The following is a 23,342-nucleotide window of genomic DNA, read 5'->3' on the forward strand; positions in this document are numbered from 1 at the left end:
CAAATGCACATTGATTATACTAAGTACCAATCAGCCTTCCAAATGTAGTACCTTAACACATCATGTTTATTTCTCCAATGAGAATCTTAAGAGAATCTTCAGATGTTTAACCTGTTCTGATTGCATGATATGATGACTTGACAAATTACATGTTACATCGTTCAACAAATGACCGAGCAACTGATTACATTGCAGGCAACTTTACACTTATGGCAGCTTACATACAAAATCAAGAGTGAAAAGAGAAAAACATGGACAAAAGGCAATCCTTGAAATGGAGCTAGAAATTGAGGTGCAGTCTCCATTCAGAAGCCTTAATGAAATGCAGCACATTGTGTCTAATTGCGCACACGGTTCAGAGTGAAGAACCCATATGGCGAGCCATCCCATCTAATTGGATTAGTAGATTGGCAGGCTTCTCATTCCAGAGCTGATTCATAATCACCTCACAGAGCTGTGCACCTGTTCTTTTAATTGTGTTTATCCCTGGTATCTGTTTATTATGTACTCGGGCACTGCAAGCTCCATGGCTCACACTACATCTAAAAACCCTGCCTGTCGAATTGTCTGCACGTAGCAGGTGAAATATGCTGAAATATGCTGAAAGCTGAAATATGTTACCTGTTACTTTGCTATTATTCCATGAATGAACCACATGAGGGATAAGGATGATGATTCATGATGATGCTGATGATGACAACTATGATTACAGTGACAGTGGTGATGATGTTAATAGACCAAAGATGATTATGAAGATGATGGTCACGATGATAGAATGATCATGATCACGTTTTGCTTAAAATGTAAATGTAATCATGAGAAGGATTGGATTGTCATACCAAAGTTGTTGATTTGTAGGGTCCTGATATCTCTCCTTGGTATATTCCTATATGTCAGTGCATCTCTTAGTGCAGTGTTCTTCTCCAAAGTGTCATTCTCTATATACAGAGATGGAAAAATAAATATTTGGATTAAGCAGACACATAATCTCTCTTAAATCCGTCATGGTAAAGCATTGTGTTTTAATATCTGCATAGACTCCGAATTGCATATAATGTTATTAAATGTATTTGCATTACATTGCCTTCAGAAAGTATTCACACCCCTTGACTATTTGCAAATTTGGGCTTATTAGAGCCTGAATTTATAATGGATTCAATTAGATGTTGTGTCACTGGCCTACACACAAAACCTCATCATTTCAAAGTGGAATGATGTTTTTAGAAATGTTTACAAATTAGATGAAAAATGAAAAGCTGAAATGTCTGGCAACCCTACATACGTTTTGCTTAGAAATTTGCTTAACAAGTCACTTAATACATTACATGGACTCACTCTGTCTGCAATAATAGTGTTTAACCTGATTACCTCATCTACCTCATCTTTGTACCTCACACATTAAATAATTCAATTCAATTCAAGGGGCTTTATTGGCATGGGAAACGTGTTAACATTGCCAAAGCAAGTGAGGTAGATAATATACAAAAGTGAAATAAACAATAAAAATGAACAGTAAACATTACACAATACAGAAGTTTAAAAACAATAAAGACATTACAAATGTACAAATGTTGTAACAATGTACAAATGGTTAAAGTACACAAGGGAAAATAAATAATCATAAATATGGGTTGTATTTACAATGGTGTTTGCTCTTCACTGATTGCCCTTTTCTTGTGGCAACAGGTCACAAATCTTGTTGCTGTGATGGCACACTGTGGAATTTCACCCAGTAGATATGGGAGTTTATTCAAATTGGATTTGTTTTCGAATTCTTTGTGGATCTGTGTAATCTGAGGAAAATATGTCTCTCTAATATGGTCATACATTGGGCAGGAGGTTAGGAAGTGCAGCTCAGTTTCCACCTCATTTTGTGGGCAGTGAGCACATAGCCTGTCTTCTCTTGAGAGCCATGTCTGCCTACGGCGGCCTTTCTCAATAGCAAGGCTATGCTCACTGAGTCTGTACATAGTCAAAGCTTTCCTTAAGTTTGGGTCAGTCACCGTGGTCAGGTATTCTGCCACTGTGTACTCTCTGTTTAAGGCCAAATAGCATTCTAGTTTGCTCTGTTTTTTTGTTTGTTAATTCTTTCCAATGTGTCAAGTAATTATCTTTTTGTTTTCTCGTGATTTGCTTGGGTCTAATTGTGCTGCTGTCCTGGGGCTCTGTGGGGTGTGTTTGTGTTTGTGAACAGAGCCCCAGGACCAGCTTGCTTATGGGACTCTTCTCCAGGTTCATCTCTCTTTAGATGATGGCTTTGTTATTGAAGGTTTGGGAATCGCTTCCTTTTAGGTGGTTGTAGAAGTTAAAGGCTCTTTTCTGGATAATTATCTGTAAGGTCCCTCAATTGTGCAGTGAATTTCAAACACAGATCCAATGTTTACATATCTTACATTACTCATCTCATATGTATAAACTGTATTTTACACCATCTATTGCGTCTTGCCATCGCTCATCCATATATTTATATGTACGTATTCGTATTCCATCCCTTTACATTTGTGTGTATAAGGCAGTAGTTGGGGAATTGTTAGATTACTTGTTAGATACTACTGCACTGTTGGAGCATTTCTCTACACCTCCATTAACATCTGCTAACCATATGTATGTGACCAATAACATTTATTTAGATTTTTGAACCAACAAAGACGAGGGAGGATTTCCAATGCCTCACAAAGAATGCCACCTATTTGTAGATGGGTAAAAATATAAAAGCAGACATTGAATATCCGTTTCAGAGTGGTGAAGTTCGGCAGTGGCTCGCCCATTACGGCGTTAGGGGTGGCGACCCACTTTTTTGGTATATATATATATATATATTGCAGTGCTAGTGTCGTCACTACAGACCCTGGTTCGATCCCAGGTTGTATCAGAACTGGCTCTGATCGGGAGTACCACAGGATGGGGCACAATTGTCCCAGAGTCCGGGTTAGAGGAAGGTTTGGCCAGGATATGCCATCATTGTAAATTGTATTTTTTTCTTAACTGACTTGCCTAGTTAAATAAAGGTAAAAAAAAAAAAAAAATTGTAAATAAAAATATACAAATTATATATATATAAAACTGGTTCATTTGCCCAAAAAAGTTCATAAATATATATTGAATAAATTATTATAATCTGTGTGCCTGTTCCGCCTCCATGTGTGCAATGCCCGCGAGAACATTGCTTGGATTGTGTTGCCAGCTATTTGCTATGAGTGGGAAAAGCCCCAATGAAATCACAGGATTTCATAGCATAAATTATAACAGCAAAAAGTAAATGGACCATCCAGGGGGGCTCAAATATGCTTTGGTTCAGTCAGAACGTCTGGGTCTGCTCTAGTCTCCTCCTCCCAATGAGTCTCTCGCCCCAGACGGCTTACTTTCCACATGTGAGACTACAATAGTTCTGCCTTTTTAGGCCAAAAAGCTAATTGTAATTAACTTGTAATTAAATTATCATAAAAGTCTTAGGAGCCTGGGACCTGATAAACCAAAAAACGACACCCAACAAGGGTCAAAGGACAGATGGATACCCCACCTAGAATCTTCTCATCGCAGATCTGGTAGGACAAAAAATATCATGGCTAATTGTATCGTTTCCCCCTGATGTTGTTATTTATCAGGTTCTACTGTAGGTGACAGGGCGACATGTTGTGTGGACTAAAACAGCATAAAACTTGGTGTATCACAAGGCAACATTGATCATTCAGCTACAGTAATTTTGAGAAACACTGAGAAATTATTTGGTCGTTTCAGCTGTTAGCTTGCTGGCTCGTTAGCTCCCATGCCAATTTCAAGTCTTTCTAAACTCCTCTGAGTAACTCGGAAATATGAAGTTATTTCAGAATGAAAATTTACTGGCTAGCGCGTCATGCTTTGTGATATTATGATAGATAGCTGTCCCCAGTTAGATAATGTGTTTTAACTTATTGCATCTGTATGCTGATTGCGTTCTCCCTGTTGCCCTCGTTCGTTCGTGAGCTGGCTGCTCGTTCTAAATAGTATAATCTAATCTGTTCAAAACAGTGGCAGCATGCGCAGCAGTGGTGATTTGGTTTTTGACATGCAAAAGTGAAATAGGTGTATTTATGTTGTAGTTCAAATGCACAGATGACTTTACACTGTATATCTTATCAAAGAGACTACCGGTAGTTCAAAAACTTGTCATCATATTTTTTGGCCTGCGGTTTTGTTGACGACTCCAACCATCTCGCGCCATGGTTATTAATTACACTTTGGATGGTGTATCAATCCACCCAGTCACTATAAAGATACAGACATCCTTCCTAACCCGGAGAGGAAGGAAACTGCTTAGGGATTTCATCATGAGGCCAATGGTGACTTTAAATCAGTTACAGAGTTGAATGGCTGTGAATGGAGAAAACTGAAGATGGATCAACAACATTGTAGTTACTTCACAATACTAACCTAAGAGTGAAAAGAAAGAATTTAAAAAGAAATACAGAATAAAAAAATATTTAAAAATGTCCTGAATACAAAGCGTTATGTTTGGGGAAATTCCAACACAACGCATCACTGAGTACCACTCTTCATATTTTCAAGCATGTTGGTGGCTCCATCATTTTATGGGTATGCTTGTCATTAGCTTGAAAATCTATGGCAAGACTTGAAAATGGCTGTCGAGCAATGATCAACAACCAACTTGACAGAGCTTGAAGAAATAAAAATAATAATAATGTGCAAATATTGTACAATCCAGGTGTGCAAAGCTCTTAGAGACTTACTGTCACGTCTACTCCCGCTCCCCCTCTCTGTTCTATTTATGACTAAATTCACCTCCTGTACTTGCGTCCTGACTCCCAGCGTCTGCGTTACACTTACCCAGAAAGAAACAGCTGTAATTGCTGCCAAAGGTGATTTTAACATGTATTGACTCAGGGGCGTGAATACTTATGTAAATTAGATAATTTTTGTATTTAATTTTCAATAAATTTGCAAAAATTTCTAAAAACAGGTTTTTACTTTGTCATTATGGAGTATTGTGTGTACCATAGATGGGTGAGAAAAACAATCTATTTGATCCATTTTGAATTCAGGCTTTAACCCAACAAAATGTGGAATCTAGGGGTATGAATATTTTCTAAAGGCACATTGTATGCCATAATATCCTAAAATAGACACATCCATAGTTGAAAATTAAACCCATTTAAATTGAAACGAGCAGCATAATCAAATCATATGGTAGAACTGATTCAATAGACATGACTCCTTTCATTTAATCACATTACCATATCTGTTCACACACACATTTTCCAAACACATCGCACTCAATGCACACACATGCTTTAGGATACCCAGGTTTCATTTAAATATTGTACCACATCCATCTAAATGATGATCAAATTGCTAGGAAACTGAGTCAGCGATATACATTTGTTGTGGCCCTACGGAGGATATAATGACGCAACTTTAATGAGTGAAATAATCAACATCACTCACGGAGTGTGCCTGCAAAGGAAGAAGAGGTTGATCATGTATCTACTCCAGTATCCTAGACTGCTTTACAAATGGCATTTTATTCCCTATTTAGAGCCTTACTTTTGACCAGGTCCCATTGGTGAATAAGCTGGATTCTGCAGTAAATAGTATAGAACCAGGTGTACTCCCAGGTGTAACTCCTTGAATTAAGTGTAAAACCTTGACCTGCTAAAAACAAAATCCTTTCTTCCCTTCATCCCACTGTTCTTCCTTTCTTACACAAGCAAGCAGTATACACACAGTGCCATGGTTGTTGTTGTTTGAATTGATGGTGCTCTTGTACTTACTGCTCATGTCATTCAGTTTGTAAAGGGTGGTTCTTGGTATACCAGGACCTGCAGAACCGAGACCAAGTATAACCAATTTTGTTCTTGTAAGAATTTCTAATCATTTGTTAAGAATTTCATGACAACATTTTAAACGTCACTGAATGTCTGCTAATTATTATTGTAATTCATATGTTGTACATTCAACTGAAAATGTTATATAAAACACACTGCAAAATTACAGGTGGCATGTATCCAACTCAGATTGAACTGATTATCTTTATTGAACTGTTACCTCTACAGTTCAGCAGGACATATTGATAGTCTTGGTTGAAGACTGCATCGTAGTAGGAGCATTGTGTTTTGAACAGGGAGCAGGTCAGGCATTCACGTTGAAATGGGTTTACCGCCGACACCCTGATTGAAAGAAGTCGAGAAAATAAAATACGGGAAGAGGTCAGAGTCAAATTAACTTGAGAGCTTGGTCCCTACAATATACAGTGCATTCGGAAAGTATTCAGACCACATGACTTTTTCCACATTTTGTTAAGCCTTCTAAAATGTATTGAACAGTTTTTTTCCTTCATCAATCTACACACACAATACCCTCTTGGGTATGACGCTAAAAGCTTGGCACACCTGTATTTGCAGAGTTTATTCCATTCTTCTCGGCAGATCCTCTCAAGTTCTGTCAGGTTGGATAGGGAGCGTCACTGCACAGTTATTTTCATGTCTCTCCAGAGATGTTTGATCGGGTTCAAGTCCATGCTCTGGTTGGGCCACTTAAGGACATTCAGAGAATTATCCTGAAGCCACTCCGGCATTTTCTTGGCTGTCTGAGGTCCTAACCACTATGAAGCAGGTTTTCTCAAGGATCTCTCCGTACTTTGCTCTGTTCATCTTTCCCTCGATTCTGACTAGTCTCTCAGTCCCTGCCACTGAAAAATATCCCACAGCATGATGCTGCTCCCACCATGCTTCAAGTAGGGATGGTGACAGGTTTCCTCCAGAAGTGACACTTGGCATTTATTCCAAAAGTTTCATCGGACCAAATCATTTTGTTTCTCATGGTCTGAGAGTCCTTAGGTGCGTTTTGGAAAACTCCAAGCGGGCTGTCAGGTTCCTTTTACTGAGGATTGGCTTCCGTCTGGCCACTCTACCATAAAGGTCTGATTGGTGGAGTGCTGCAGAGATGGTTGTCCTTCTGGAAGTTTTGCCCATCTCCACAAAGGAACTCTGCAGGTCACCTCCCTGACCAAGGCCCTTCTCCCCCAATTGTTCAGTTTGGCCAGGTGGCCAGCTCTAGGAAGAGTCTTAGTGGTTCCAAACTTCTTCCATTTAAGAATGATGGAGGCCACTGTGTTCTTGGGGACATTCAATGCTGCAGACATTTTTTGGTACCTCTCCCAAGATCTGTGCCTCGACACAATCCTGTCTCGGAGCTCTACGGACCTTTCCTTTGGCCTCATGGCTTTGTTTTTTCTCTGACATGCACTGTCAAGTGTGGGACCTTATACAGAATGGTGTGTGCCTTTCTAAATCATGTCCAATCAATTGAACATACCACAGATGGACTGCAATCAAGTTGTAGAAACATCTCAAGGATGATCAATGGAAACAGGAAACAGCTCAATTTCAAGTCTCATAGCAAAGGGTCTGAATACTTATGTAAATATATATATATATATATATATATATATATTTTTTTTTTTTTAATTTGCAAAAATATTTAACACACCTGTTTTCACATTGTCATTTTAGGGTGTTGTGTGTAGAATGATATTGTGTAGAATGATATAAAATATGTAATCAGTTTTAGAATAAGGCTGTAACGTATCAAAATGTGGAAAAAGTCAAGGGGTCTGACTACTTTCCAAATGCACTTTACCTCTAGACAAATGTTTGGACCAGAGTTGATATCTGTTGGATGCCTAACATCTGCATATTGGCAATTACTATACTTTCTATTTAAATGAATGCATACAGTACCTGTACAGTTGTCTTTGTATTGAACTATCTTCTGTGCTAAGGAAATAACTATAGAAAGAGAAGAAAATATGTTGTTATGATATGTTGTCCATGTTCAGTCGGTATGACATTCCTGAACAATATTTTGCAACTGAATTCAGCCCTACATCGAAGGCATGTCAGAGTAGGGTTGAAAATTCCGGTAACTTTCCCAAACTTCCCAGGTTTTCCAGTAATCCTAGTTGGAGGATTCTGAATTTTCTGCTTACTCCCTCCTGATGATGTGAATCTTCCACTGGGATTTTGGGAAAGTTACCAGAATTGTGCATCCCTATGTCAGAGTATGGTCTGAGTATCAGTAATGTACACTGTATCTGCTTCCTCATCATACTCCAGGATCTGAGACACCTCCCAGCTGCCAGAGGTCAGGTGGCGCATGTTGACCTCATCACCATTGAACTGAGCAGGGAAACAAAACAAACACACATTACATCACCTGCAGCGACACGCTAGACTCAACATAACCTTGTATTGCCCATGTGCGATGTATAACAAAACAAGGCAGTAAACATGTCCCCCATGAAAGATGCAGCGCCCCCCCCTGGTCAGTATAATTTTGGCAAGAATGGCAAGAAGCATCATGGCAAGAAGCATCATTCACCCAAGTTTAATCCACACCAGGTCAGTGGTGTCTGAGATATCACATGGGATAGCTAGACTCATATCCCTTAACTTTTCTATGGTAGGGGGCAGTATTTGGAATTTTGGATGAAAAGCGTGCCCAAATTAAACTGCCTGCTGCTCAGCCCTAAAAGCTAGAAAATACATATAATTAGTAAATTTGTATATAAAACATGCTGCAATTTCTAAAACTGTTTGAATGATGTCTGTGAGTATAACAGAACTCATATGGCAGGCAAAAACCTGAGAAAAAAATCCAACCAGGAAGTGGGAAATCTGAGGTTTGCAGTTTGTCAAGTCATTGCCTATCGAATATACAGTATCTATGGGGTCATATTGCACTTCCTAAGGCTTCCACTAGATGTCACCAGTCTTTAGAACCCTGTTTGATGCTTCTACTGTGAAGGAGGGGGGAATGGGAGCTGAATGAGTCTGAGGTCTGCCAGAGTGGCATGAGCTGACCATGCGTGTTCACGTGAGAGTTAGCTTGCGTTCCATTGCATTTCTACAGACAAAGGAATTCTCCGGTTGAAACATTATTGAAGATTTATTTTAAAAACATCCTAAAGATTTATTCTATACATCGTTTGACATTTTTCTACGGACTGTAATGGAACTTTTTAACTTTTCGTCTGCTCGCACCTCATGAATTTGGATTACTGGCTAAACTCGTGAACAAAAAGGAGGTATTTGGACATAAATTATGAACATTATCGAACAAAACATTTATTGTAGAACTGGGATTCCTGGGAGTGCAGTCTGATGAAGATCATCAAATGTAAGTGAATGTAAGTGAATATTTATAATGCTATTTCTGACTTCTGTTGACTCCACAACATGACGGGTATCTGTTTGGCTTGTTTTGTTGTCTGAGTCCTGTACTCAGATTATTGCATGGTGTGTGTCACGTTCTGACCATCGTTCGTATGTGTTTTCCTTGTTTTAGTGTTGGTCAGGACGTGAGCTGGGTGGGCATTCTATGTTGTGTGTCTGGTTTGTCTATTTCTATGTTTGGCCTGATATGGTTCTCAATCAGAGGCAGGTGTTAGTCATTGTCTCTGATTGGGAACCATATTTAGGTAGCCTGTTTTGTGTTGGGTTTTGTGGGTGATTGTTCCTGTCTCTGTGTTTGCACCAGATAGGACTGTTTAGGTTTTCACTTTTATTGTTTTGTTTAGTCTGTTCATGTATAGTCGTCTTTATTAAAAACATGAATAACCACCACGCTGCATTTTGGTCCGCCTCTCTTTCACCAGAGGAAAACCCTTACAGTGTTTTTAAAAAAAATTCCATGCATAACAGTTGTATCTTTTAGCAATGTTTATTATGAGTATTTCTGTAAATTGATGTGGCTCTGCAAAATCACCGGATGTTTTGGAACTACTGAACATAAAGCTTCAATGTAAACTCAGATTTTTGGATATAAATATGAACTTTACCGAACAAAACATACATGTATTGTGTAACATGAAGTCATATGAGTGTCATCTGATGAAGATCATCAAAGGTTAGTGATTAATTTTATCGCTGTTTCTGCTTTTTGTGACTAGTCTCTTTGGCTGGGAAAATGGCTGTGTTTTTTTGTGACTTGGCTCTGACCTAACAATCGTTTGGTGTGCTTTCGTCATAAAGCCTTTTTGAAATCGGACACTGTGGCTGGATTTACAACAAGTGTATCTTTAAAATGATGTAAAATACTTGTGTGCTTGAGGAATTTTAAATATGGGATTTCTGTTGTTTTGAATTTGGCACCCTGCATTGTCACTGGCTGTTGACGAGGTGGGACACTAGCGTACCCAAGTGAGGTTAACATGTGTTCCAAACAGATCAAGAGTCAAACAGAACAAGACATATAAACATGTCCTCATTATAGTGCCACCGTGTGGTCGATATGAATGATTCTTGACAGTGTTTACAACATGTGTAAAAAATGTTGTTGCAATATGAATATCTTTGACTGATTTATATGCATTTACAGTATGTACTAGACCATGCCCAAGTGAAAGTTTAGGTCAAATGGTGTGAGGGGCGTGACCTTTCAAAGTTTGCATTTTCAATCTCTTGTTATAGCGCAACCATCTGGCCAATCAATGCAATTTTGTAAATACCGGATCTCTATGCCGACTGAGATGGGCGCCTCGCCGCCTCGCTTCGCGTTCCTAGGAAACTATGCAGTTTTTGTTTTTTTTACGTGTTATTTCTTACATTAGTACCCCAGGTCATCTTAGGTTTCATTACATACAGTCGAGAAGAACTACTGAATATAAGATCAGCGCCAACTCACCATCAGTACGACCAAGAATATGTTTTCCGCGACGCGGATCCGGTGTTCTGCCTTACAAACAGGACAACGGAATGGATCGCATGCAGCGACCCAAGGAAACGACTCCGAAAAAGAGGGAAACGAGGCGGTGTTCTGGTCAGACTCCGAAAAAGGGCACATCGCGCACCACTCCCCAGCATTCTTCTTGCCAATGTCCAGTCTCTTGACAACAAGGTTGACGAAATCCGAGCAAGGGTAGCATTCCAGAGGGACATCAGAGACTGCAACGTTCTCTGCTTCACAGAAACATGGCTTACTGGGAAGACGCTATCCGATGCGGTGCAGCCAACGGGTTTCTCCACGCATCGCGCCGACAGAAACAAACATCTTTCTGGTAAGAAGAGTGGCGGGCGTATGCCTCATGACTAACGAGACATGGTGTGATGAAGGAAACATACAGGAACTCAAATCCTTCTGTTCACCTGATTTAGAATTCCTCACAATCAAATGTAGACCGCATTATCTTCCAAGAGAATTCTCCTCGATTATAATCACAGCCGTATATATCCCCCAAGCAGACACATCGATGGCTCTGAACGAACTTTATTTAACTCTTTGCAAACTGGAAACCATTTATCCGGAGGCTGCATTCATTGTAGCTGGGGATTTTAACAAAGCTAATCTGAAAACAAGACTCCCTAAATTTTACCAGCATATCGATTGCGCAACCAGGGGTGGTAAAACCTTGGATCATTGTTACTCTAACTTCCGCGACGCATATAAGGCCCTGCCCTGCCCCCCTTTCGGAAAAGCTGACCACGACTCCATTTTGCTGATCCCTGCATACAGGCAGAAACTAAAACAAGAGGCTCCCACGCTGAGGTCTGTCCAACGCTGGTCAGACCAAGCTGACTCCACACTCCAAGACTGCTTCCATCACGTGGACTGGGACATGTTTCGTATTGCGTCAGATGGAAATATTGACGAATACGCTGATTCGGTGTCCGAGTTCATTAGAACGTGCGTCGAAGATGTCGTTCCCATAGCAACGATAAAAACATTCCCAAACCAGAAACCGTGGATTGATGGCAGCATTCGCGTGAAACTGAAAGCGCGAACCACTGCTTTTAATCAGGGCAAGGTGTCTGGTAATATGTCCGAATATAAACAATGCAGCTATTCCCTCCGCAAGGCTATTAAACAAGCTAAGCGTCAGTACAGAGACAAAGTGGAATCTCAATTCAATGGCTCAGACACAAGAGGCATGTGGCAGGGTCTACAGTCAATCACGGACTACAAGAAGAAACCCAGCCCAGTCACGGACCAGGATGTCTTGCTCCCAGGCAGACTAAATAACTTTTTGCCCGCTTTGAGGACAATACAGTGCCACTGACACGGCCTGCAACGAAAACATGCGGTCTCTCCTTCACTGCAGCCGAGGTGAGTAAGACATTTAAACGTGTTAACCCTCGCAAGGCTGCAGGCCCAGACGGCATCCCCAGCCGCGCCCTCAGAGCATGCGCAGACCAGCTGGCCGGTGTGTTTACGGACATATTCAATCAATCCCTATACCAGTCTGCTGTTCCCACATGCTTCAAGAGGGCCACCATTGTTCCTGTTCCCAAGAAAGCTAAGGTAACTGAGCTAAACGACTACCGCCCCGTAGCACTCACTTCCGTCATCATGAAGTGCTTTGAGAGACTAGTCAAGGACCATATCACCTCCACCCTACCTGACACCCTAGACCCACTCCAATTTGCTTACCGCCCAAATAGGTCCACAGACGATGCAATCTCAACCACACTGCACACTGCCCTAACCCACCTGGACAAGAGGAATACCTATGTGAGAATGCTGTTCATCGACTACAGCTCGGCATTCAACACCATAGTACCCTCCAAGCTCGTCATCAAGCTCGAGACCCTGGGTCTCGACCCCGCCCTGTGCAACTGGGTACTGGACTTCCTGACGGGCCGCGCCCAGGTGGTGAGGGTAGGCAACAACATCTCCTCCCCGCTGATCCTCAACACGGGGGCCCCACAAGGGTGCGTTCTGAGCCCTCTCCTGTACTCCCTGTTCACCCACGACTGCATGGCCATGCACGCCTCCAACTCAATCATCAAGTTTGCGGACGACACAACAGTGGTAGGCTTGATTACCAACAACGACGAGACGGCCTACAGGGAGGAGGTGAGGGCCCTCGGAGTGTGGTGTCAGGAAAATAACCTCACACTCAACGTCAACAAAACTAAGGAGATGATTGTGGACTTCAGGAAACAGCAGAGGGAACACCCCCCTATCCACATTGATGGATCAGTAGTGGAGAGGGTAGCAAGTTTTAAGTTCCTCGGCATACACATCACAGACAAACTGAATTGGTCCACTCACACTGACAGCGTCGTGAAGAAGGCGCAGCAGCGCCTCTTCAACCTCAGGAGGCTGAAGAAATTCGGCTTGTCACCAAAATCACTCACAAACTTCTACAGATGCACAATCGAGAGCATCCTGGCGGGCTGTATCACCGCCTGGTACGGCAACTGCTCCGCCCTCAACCGTAAGGCTCTCCAGAGGGTAGTGAGGTCTGCACAACGCATCACCGGGGGCAAACTACCTGCCCTCCAGGACACCTACACCACCCGATGTTACAGGAAGGCCATAAAGATCATCAAGGACATCAACCACCCGAACCACTGCCTGTTCACCCCGCTATCATCCAGAAGGCGAGGTCAGTACAGGTGCATCAAAGCTGGGACCGAGAGACTGAAAAACAGCTTCTATCTCAAGGCCATCAGACTGTTAAACAGCCACCACTAACATTGAGTGGCTGCTGCCAACACACTGTCATTGACACTGACCCAACTCCAGCCACTTTAATAATGGGAATTGATGGGAAATGATGTAAATATATCACTAGCCACTTTAAACAATGCTACCTTATATAATGTTACTTACCCTACATTATTCATCTCATATGCATATGTATATACTGTACTCTAGATCATCGACTGCATTCTTATGTCACTAGCCACTTTAACTATGCCACTTTGTTTACTTTGTCTACATACTCATCTCATATGTATATACTGTACTCGATACCATCTACTGTATGCTGCTCTGTACCATCACTCATTCATATATCCTTATGTACATATTCCTTATCCCCTTACACTGTGTAAGGCAGTAGTTTTGGAATTGTTAGTTAGATTACTTGTTGGTTATCACTGCATTGTCGGAACTAGAAGCACAAGCATTTCGCTACACTCACATTAACATCTGCTAACCATGTGTATGTGACAAATAAAATTTGATTTGATTTGATATGGCAAGACGCATTGTGTGTGACTAACGTATTAACGCACTAACGGACGGAGACAGGTCCACAGTCCCCTCCCCAATTTTATCATGGGGGACAACAGAGAGCGAATAACCTAAATTAGACTTTCTTTACTACAACTATGACAGCTGAACATCCTACCTGGTCAGATATCATGGTGATATGGTGGAATGACCCTCGTCCGCCATGTTTTATTGGCATGGTCAGGAAAAAGGTATTCCCATCCTTGGAAAACAATGGCTCTTCATTCTGTAAGAAAAAAGAGTGTCGCCAACTGGTCATGACCAGACAAAAATAGGCGGATTTTCTGGTTTTGCAAGGTATTTCCTTTTTTATCCCTCTCCAGTGAAAAGTATTGCACAAGAAATTATTGAATGAACTTGTGTAATAGCTGTGTAATAACAATATGTCAAACCTTATGCATGCTTACCTGACGATCAAGCCACTTCTCTGATGTAATCACATGTTTCTGAGGAGGAAACAGAGAGAGGTTAGTGCAGGGTATATGTGTCTGCTGTTCAAACCTTGAACTGTAGACATGGACAACCCATCAGACCTTTCACAGCGCAAAGACAGTAACGTGTACATGTACCACTCAAAAGTTTGGACACACCTACTCATACAAGGGCTTTTCTTTATTTTTATGATTTTCTACAATGTAGAATAATAATTTTTATTCTTTAACACTTAATTTTCTTAAAACTGCATTGTTGGTTAGGGGCTTGTAAGTAAGCATTTCACTGTAACGTCTACACCTGTTGCATTTGGCACATGTGACAAATACAATTTGATTTGATGGCCTGATTCATGCAGTCTCCTCTCAACAGTTGATGCCCATTTATTTGGGCTGCAATTTATGAGGCTGGTAACAGCAATGAACTTATCCTCTGCATCAGAGGAAACTCTTCCTTTCCTGTGGCGGTCCTCATGAGAGCCAGTTTCATCATAGCGCTTGATGGTTTTTGCGATTGCACTTGAAGAAACTTTCAAAGTTCTTGAAATTTTCCGCATTGACTGACCTTCATGTCTTAAAGTAATGATGGACTGTCATTTCTCTTTGCTTATTTGAGCTGTTCTTGCCATAATATGGACTTGGTCTTTTACCAAATAGGGATATCTTCTGTATACAACCCTTACCTTGTCACAACACAACTGATTGGCTCAAATGCTTTAAGAAGGAAAGAAATTCCACAAATTAACTTTTAACAAGGCACACCTGTTAATTGAAATACATCTCATGAAACTGGTTAACCTCTTAAGTCGACCCTCTACTTTTTTGAACATTCTGTTAAAAATCGCGCAACATTTCAGCGCCCTGCTACTCATGCCAGGAATATAGTATATGCATTTGCTTAGTCTGTGTGGATAGAAAACACTCAGACGTTTAAAAAACTGGTTAAATCACTGCTGTGGCTTTACCAGAACGGCATTTACATCGAAAAGCACAGGAAAAACTGATCACTGAAAATGGGAAAATATATCCATGCGCTACTTGAACCCATTGATAAACGTGAACCACAATTAATTGACTGAGGTTGCAGTACCTACAGCTTCCACTCGGTGTCTAGAGTCTTGTCATTTCCCTTCGACTTTTTTCTTGGTCAAACACATGCAGGACACCGTATCTCATCCGGTCTAGGACCGGATATTTTCATTGAGTTTCTAGCCGGACATTTTTCCAGACGGACAGCTAATGATCTTTACATCGCCTCCTGATGAATTTTATCGCTTATTAACGTTTACTAATACCTAAAGTTGCATTACAAACGTATTTCGAAGTGTTTTGTGAAAGTTTATCGTCGACTTTTTGAATTTAAAAAAATGACGTTACATTTTGAAACAATGTTTTTTTCGTTTATCACACAGTCTACATATAACGATATCTAGGCTTTATATGGACCGATTTAATCGAAATAAAGACCCAAATAGTGTTTATGGGACATCTAGGAGTGCCAACAAAGAAGATGGTGAAAGGTAATGAATGTTTTCTATTTTATTGTGCGGTTTGTGTAACGCCGAAATGCTAATTATTTTGTTTACGTCCCCTGTGGGTCTTTTGGGGTGTTGCATGCTATCAGATAATAGCTTCTCATGCTTTCGCCGAAAAGCATTTTAAAACTCTGACTTGTTGCCTGGATTCACAACGAGTGTAGCTTTAATTCGATACCCTGCATGTGTATTTTAATGAACTTTTGAGTTTTAACTAATACTATTAGCATTTAGCGTAGCGCATTTACATTTCCAGAGCTCTAGTTGGGATGCAAGCGTCCCGAGTAGAAGCAACAGGTTAAGAGAATGCCAACAAGTGCTCAGCATATGTGGGAACTCCTTCAAGACGGTTGGAAAAGCATTCCAGGTGAAGCTGGATGAGAGAATGCCTAGAGTGTGCAAAGCTGTCATCAAGGCAAAAGGTGGCTAATTTGAAGAACCTAAAATATAAAATATATTTTGATTTGTTTCACACTTTTTTGGTTACTACCTGATTCCATACATGTTACTTCATAGTTTTGATGTCTTCACTATTATTCTACAATCTAGAAAATAGTACAAATAAAGAAAATCCCTTGAATGAGTTGGTGTACAAACTTTTGACTTTTACTGTAGGATGCTCACTTTTAGACATGCCCCCATAGTGACCTCACATAGCGACAGGATGGAGGTGTTCTGGGCTCGGTTCAACCAGCGCACACCAATCTTCTCCTCTGTGACCCATTTCACCATGGTTATGTAGTAGTCACTATAGTGGACAAAGGGCCATTGGGACACAATTATGTATATGTTTTTTATTTCAAAAACTAAATGATATGCTGCCAACTGGGGCTTAATGAACGACATGCTGCGATCGTTGTCTTTTTTAATTGAACATGCTGGTCTCTTCATAGAAACAAGATTGTTCAATTGATACCTTTTTTCAAAGCTGTTGGGAGGTCGCAGTTCAGTCGTCTGGGATCCCCCATCCAAGGTGACGACGTAAAGCTTAACTGTGGGATTGACCTGCCCCACCTAAAACACAAATAGAAAAACCACACGCACAACAGTTTTCAAAGTGCTCACCCACCATTGAGAGCACGGAGATCACACATAGAAGACGTTGTAATCTATACATAGAAGGCATGAACAGTTTGTGATGTACAGCCCCACAACATTCTGCTATGTTCTTGTCATGTTTTGAAATGCCAGTGTTCATAAACAGTCCCTCATCAGAGAATATAATGACCAGGGAGAATCACAAATGGAGCAAACAAGAGTTGTGTTGCGCAGAAGCCTTCAAGGCCCATCTTAACGAGGCTATTGTTTTCTCCCAGATGAGCTCAGTCCTCCCCTTAAAACACACAGCTCATTAGTCTATCAGGGCTGGAGGAGTCCCATACCACAGATCCTAACTTGAAGATGACAGGAGTCAAACTTTGGCTTTCACTGCACTGATATTGCCAACCGCATTATAACCTTGCTCTGCTATTCTCTTTTTTCGGCATAATCGGGTCTCTGGGTGAAAGGAAAAAAACAATATGCCAACTGATATTCCAAGAGAAATGACTTCTCTTCCTCGCCGACTCCCTCAATATTAGCCTGCCTCTCTTGTGGGTATGTGCAAAGTTCTCATTGTATATGTGTGTGTATGTGCATACTGTTATACGTGTGTGTATGTGTGTACGTACGTATGTGCTTGCCTGTGTGTGTGCGCGTTTGTGCGTGCGCACGCGTGTGATCAAAACTTGCTGTGGTTTATTAATAAGATTCCCTCCCATGAACCTCTCTGACTCTAATTCTTTGTCCGGGCGAGGCAACATTCCTCTACTCCACTGCTCTCTCGCCCCTTCGAGAGGTAGCCCCACTCTTCCCCTCCAGAACAGAGGATGGTAGAGCATCACCTCTCCTTACCATAGCATATCACAGCACTTCCCGCCTAACGCTACAGATCCCTGCAACCACCACCACCGTGCTCTTCAAAGGAAGCCAGTCAGCGTTGATATGAATAAAACACGATTTTCTTTTTAACCAGGATGAAAAAGCTAAAGCCAAAAAGCCCTGTGCAGGTTTAATTATTCATTCCACCTGTAATATGATGAAGCTGTTTCTTCTTTATGCCCTGGAAGAGCCATGAGAGGGCTTTGGGTACATGGCTACTCTACACAGAATGTGCTTGTTAAATTTAAGAGTCTGGTAAGTACACCGTGCTGTTGAGTGGAACAAACTACCACAGCAACTCAAAGCTATACCGACCGTAACTTCATTTTTTTTAAATCTCAAAAGCTGGCTGATGATTGAACAATAGAACAATTGTTCATGTCTGTATCTATGTAATGTGTCTGTATCTACAGTATACTGTTTTCATGAGCTGAAATAAAAGATCCCATGAAGTTTCCATATGCACAAAAAGCTTATTTCTCTTAAATGTTGTGCACAAATTTGTTTACATCCCTGTTAGTGAGCATTTTTCCTTTGCCAAGATAAACCATCCACCTGACAGGTGTGGCATATCAAGAAGCTGATTAACCAACATCTGTCTTCTTCACCTTTGAAGGAGTGGGACAGAAGTGGGACCACATTCCACTGGCCACTATCAACAGCCTGATCAACTGTATGCGAATTAGATGTGACGTGCTGCATGAGGCAAATTGTGGTCACAGGGGATACGGACCGGTTTTCTGATCCAGGCCCCTACATTTTTTAAAGGTATCTGTGACCAACATATGCATATCTGTATTCCCAGTCATGTGAAATCCATAGATTAGGGCCTAATAAATTTGGTTAAATTTACTGATTTTCTTATATGAACTGTAACGCAGTAAAATCTTTGAAATTGTTGCACGTCGCATTACACATTTTTGTTCCGTGTATGTAATGTTATGTTTTTTTGCCCCATGCACTTTAGGGACCAAAATTAAAAAGGTCTCTTAACTTTATTGTGCTATCTCTTTCGCAAATCAGTCAATCAATCAATCAATCAATCAAAAGCACTAGAATTTCACAGTCACTCAGTCAGTGACAATAGCTGTGTCCTGTTTCAGAGTACAAAAGTAGGACCCCTATGGGCAGATAATTGTTTCTTCATTCTCTGGACCTGCAAGGGTTGACCTAACCCCACTATGAAATTTTAGTAGAGTTATACACGCTGCGTCCTTGAAGTGGTAGTATTGCTATACCAAACCCTACACGGGAGTAAAGATAATGCTGGGCTCATTTGTACTTTGGGGTAAGGATTAGAGCTGTTATGGAGCTGTTATACCTCCAAACCGGCAGCTATGAGTCATGACAGCAGTCGAATTCCACATGACCGTTTAGTCACGATAACTAGACTTCTCCAAGCTCTGATACTGCTGATGGTCATTAGTAGCCTTCCAAACTTGCTAACTGCCTGGTATTCCACACTCCACTGTACCTCTAATCACTCTGACATCAATGCAAATGTCATCGAAAATCTAATCAAACACTTCATGAGAGCCCAGGAGCTCCTGTTGCGCAACATTTCCATGGGCTATGCAATTGTGTGAGAGTGTTGATGGCCTCGATTAAAAAAGATGCTAGGCCTACTATATTTATTTCTCAACTTTCCTAATATTAAGCACATTGCTTCGCTTTAGAACAAGAGTATAGCCATCCTGGCTGGCATGAAAAGGAACCACGGGAAAAGCATTCTCCTTTCACTATTTACAGTAAGTGCATATAACATGTTTTTTTTTTACCCTACCCCTGTTCCAAGACAAGTGATAATAATGGTGATAATGGTCCATTCTAAATCAAAACTATTTTCACACAATGACAAGATGAACCTTTTCAAGTGTGAGTTCCAAATATCTCTAACCTTCGCCCCGGCATGAGTTTTTCATGCGCGTGGCGTCAGAATGCTCTCACTGGTCCAAAATGTTACATGCGCTGCCCTCAAACCAAGGCATTCTGCCGCTAATTATCTATAGGCTGTCAATTTCAAATTATTTTCTAACAAGTTTGCTTTTCTAACAACAGTTTAGATTGAGGTGTGTTTCGCCTCCTCATTAAGACGCATAAGTAGATAATTTCACTCTTGTGGACAATTTATGTTTTATTGGACAAACTTCTCTCTTCAACGAGAGCCCAGACACTTCCCTAGTGTTTTCCCAGATCAAGTATGAAGACATTACGCATCTATAGTCAGAACAGGCCTTGCACAAACGTTTTCCCCAGCACATTTTCTGGCTGGCGCCTGCATTGCCTTCATGGTTGTTTTCCTTACAAATTGGACTTTGTGCGTTCCTATCAAAGTGGCTTATTTTCTGTATATCGTATTGTCACTTCTGCTGTAGCACACCATATGTATGTATGGATCATAATGTATTTACTGTTTTATTCACATGTTTTCAAGTACTTGTGACAAATCATGCATTCCAATTATTGCATAGACTGTAATGGACACATGATGTGTGTAAAATACTTTTTTGAATGTCCTGATTATGATGAGCTAATGCTAAGCTATTTGCCGGCTATGTGTGGTACCATGTCTGTTGACATCATACAATGCATTCTGATGGTCATGTAGGCGTCTGTCAGACCAATGATGTTATAATAAGGGATAGTTCACTCGACTGACAGATAGTTCTCTTTCAAGACAACTGTGAACTCTGAAAAATACTAGGTAAAAGCATGACATCAATGATCTTCAGGTCAGAAATTCAGAGCTTTAGAAAGAGGCCCAAGTTCCCAAGTTGGAATTCCGAGTTGGATGACCGTTCAAAACGATTTTTCCCAGTCTGAGCGCATTTTTTCCGAGATCCCAGTTGTCTTGAACAAACTGAAGTCGGAAGTCGGAGATTTCCCATTTCCCAGTTGTTTTGAACATGGCAACAGATTGTAACTTTGGTACCTCAGGATTGCCAGGTCAGTCCCCTTTCCAGGGGTTTATTTTTATTTAGCGTATAACTTCTCTTGTGTTTGCTCCCCATTTACTAATAAATCCCCCATCATTAGTAATATTTCCTGCATCATATCCCCCACAATACCTTCCCCCATTTCTACCCCCATGGACTTGTGTCTTATAGTGAATGGCATTCTGGGATTAGGTAGTTTTCACCAAGTCAAACATACAGTAAACAAACATGGCTGCCATCATAAAGAATTTAGCTGCTGTTAGCTTAGCTGACACACATTTATTTGAGGAATACAGTTTAAGACCTTTATTTTCCATCAGTACAAAAAAAATGTAGATGCTGTTCAGCCAACAATGCTGTTTAAACACGTTCTGGCTGCCAATCACATATGTATTTCAATGATCACAAATATGGGTGACAATAGGTTATATTAAGAATATTTCTGATGGGTGACAATATTATCACTTGTGAATGATTGTGTTTGCAATAAGGCAAGAAACAGCACATGCCTTATTTTGCGACTTTTTAAAATCAGTCACACATCTCATTGGCCCATATGGCCAATGTTTTAATAAGGTTTGTATCACAGTTAAAGTTGCCAAATAACTCCTTTACAACCGGTGTAGAGCCTAATGGCATACTGTAACAAAGTATTGAGATAAACTTTTGTTATTGACCAAATACTTATTTTCCACCATAATTTGCAAATAAATTAATGAAAAATTCTACAATGCGATTTTCTGGATGTTTTTTTTTCATTTTGTCTGTCATAGTTGAAGTGTGCCTATGATGAAAATTACAGGCCTCTCTCATCTTTTTAAGTGGGAGAACTTGCACAATTGGTATCTGACTAAATGCTTTTTTGCCCCAATGTACATAGGTGACTCGTGAGTTTCCATTTCGAGGAATATTATTTTCACCATAAAAATGCACCTTTCATAATAAAGCATTCCATGCATAATGTCATCTGCGGTCACTTTTGAGAATGGTGTTTTCCCGCTAATTGATTGCATTTTGGATCATTCGGAATTTGGAACATAGTCTATCAGCCATGCTCTTATAATATGTAGAAATAGCCTAATAGTTTATTAACATTTTAAGCTAAACGTTCTGACCTGTTGCATCCGCTTCATTTCTTTAAAAAAAAAAATTATGCGAGTGGATGTATTCATTTGGGATGTATCGCCTCCCACAACTGTCCCACAGTATGTTTGGAATATTTATTTCTCACACAGAAGAACACGTTGACCAATAGAATTGCAAAATGTTTGTACTATGGGGGATAGTAGATTGACATATGCTAGTGCTTTTGCTGTTCATTAGGCCTATTCATCTTGTTGGCTGATGAAAATAACATTTGGACAGTTCTTCTAACATGTTCAGAATTCGATAAGGACATGCACAGTTGCGTCCCCAATGTGTCTGTCTTCACTTGTAGCCTACTTCGGAGCTGAGATGCCTGTGAGAAGGACCCGATCACTTGAAGGTCATTGGCTAATAAGAATTGAGATATCTGAGAGAGCCATGTGAGTAAGAGGTGCTTTGGAGTGCTGCGACTGGCAGTCGAGAAAAGGGAATTATAATTATTATATTCAGCCAAAATGCACAACGGCCACACAAGAGGGATGCAGCCCAACGTTTGTATCACAATTAAAGTTGCATAAATAACTATAAATTGAGCATATAGGTGGACCTGTTTTCTAGTTAACCGCTCAACACAGAATAAACTCATATTTGCAGTACCTCGGAAATCGTTTGGAGAAAATATCCATTTAATTTTATTCAGCTATGTTCAATAATTGTATTCTTCATACTATAAAATAATGCCACAGAATTCTAAGCAAATATTGTCTGCTAAATGAACTAGTGTATCCCACAGCCTTATGGCATAACTGGATCAGACCCTAAAATAATATAAAAGTTTGCGATTCTGCTCTTCTGAAATAGATTACATTCTCTAAACTAACCTGTCTAAAATAAATAATGAATTTATTGTAATGGTGTAGGTTATATTACATGTATTTACTTCTACTTTAAAAAAATATATAGATATTCCAAAGGTCTGCAGCAGGGGCTTGTAGGCTATGCGTGGAAGTCAAAGATGCTAAACGTGTTTATGTTAATGATGGTAAATTACTGTGAGACTGGCAGTAATTTGCATAACAGTCACCGGCTGACACAATTTCATGACCGCGACAGCCCTAGTAAGGATACTGTTGGTCTAAGTCTTACCTTGGAGTAAGTTTACTGTTAGCCTAACTTGGTCTAAATTGGTACCGGGTCTAACTTACCTTGGGGTAAGGGACTGTTGGCCTAACTCTTACCTTGGGGTAAGGGTACAGTTGGCCTGACTCTTACCTGGGGTAAGGGTACAGTTGGCCTGACTCTTACCTTGGGGTAAGGGTACAGTTGGCCTGACCTGGGGTAAGGGTATAGTTGGCCTGACTCTTACCTGGGGTAAGGGTACAGTTGGCCCCTGGGGTAGAGGGTGCCAGTGAAGCGAG

At 40.6% G+C, this 23,342-nt stretch overlaps 1 protein-coding gene across 1 annotated transcript in view; it reads right to left on the minus strand.

The window, feature by feature from the left end:
- The window catches only part of LOC115107772 (inactive dipeptidyl peptidase 10-like), a 35,411-nt gene extending 17,217 nt beyond the window's left edge, over positions 1-18,194 (minus strand). Inside the window, exons 1-9 of the mRNA XM_065011716.1 lie at positions 16,899-18,194; positions 16,607-16,730; positions 14,424-14,462; positions 14,135-14,242; positions 8,083-8,174; positions 7,737-7,784; positions 6,043-6,164; positions 5,769-5,816; positions 840-938 (exon numbers count right to left, since the gene is read on the minus strand). Coding sequence (XP_064867788.1) covers positions 840-938; positions 5,769-5,816; positions 6,043-6,164; positions 7,737-7,784; positions 8,083-8,174; positions 14,135-14,242; positions 14,424-14,462; positions 16,607-16,714 — 664 coding nt within the window. The 5' untranslated portion in view covers positions 16,715-16,730; positions 16,899-18,194. The remainder of the gene's footprint in view (positions 1-839; positions 939-5,768; positions 5,817-6,042; positions 6,165-7,736; positions 7,785-8,082; positions 8,175-14,134; positions 14,243-14,423; positions 14,463-16,606; positions 16,731-16,898) is intronic.
- Positions 18,195-23,342: the final 5,148 nt, after the last annotated feature.

The sequence above is a fragment of the Oncorhynchus nerka genome, linkage group LG3, assembly GCF_034236695.1.
Source record: "Oncorhynchus nerka isolate Pitt River linkage group LG3, Oner_Uvic_2.0, whole genome shotgun sequence".
NCBI lineage: Eukaryota > Metazoa > Chordata > Actinopteri > Salmoniformes > Salmonidae > Oncorhynchus > Oncorhynchus nerka.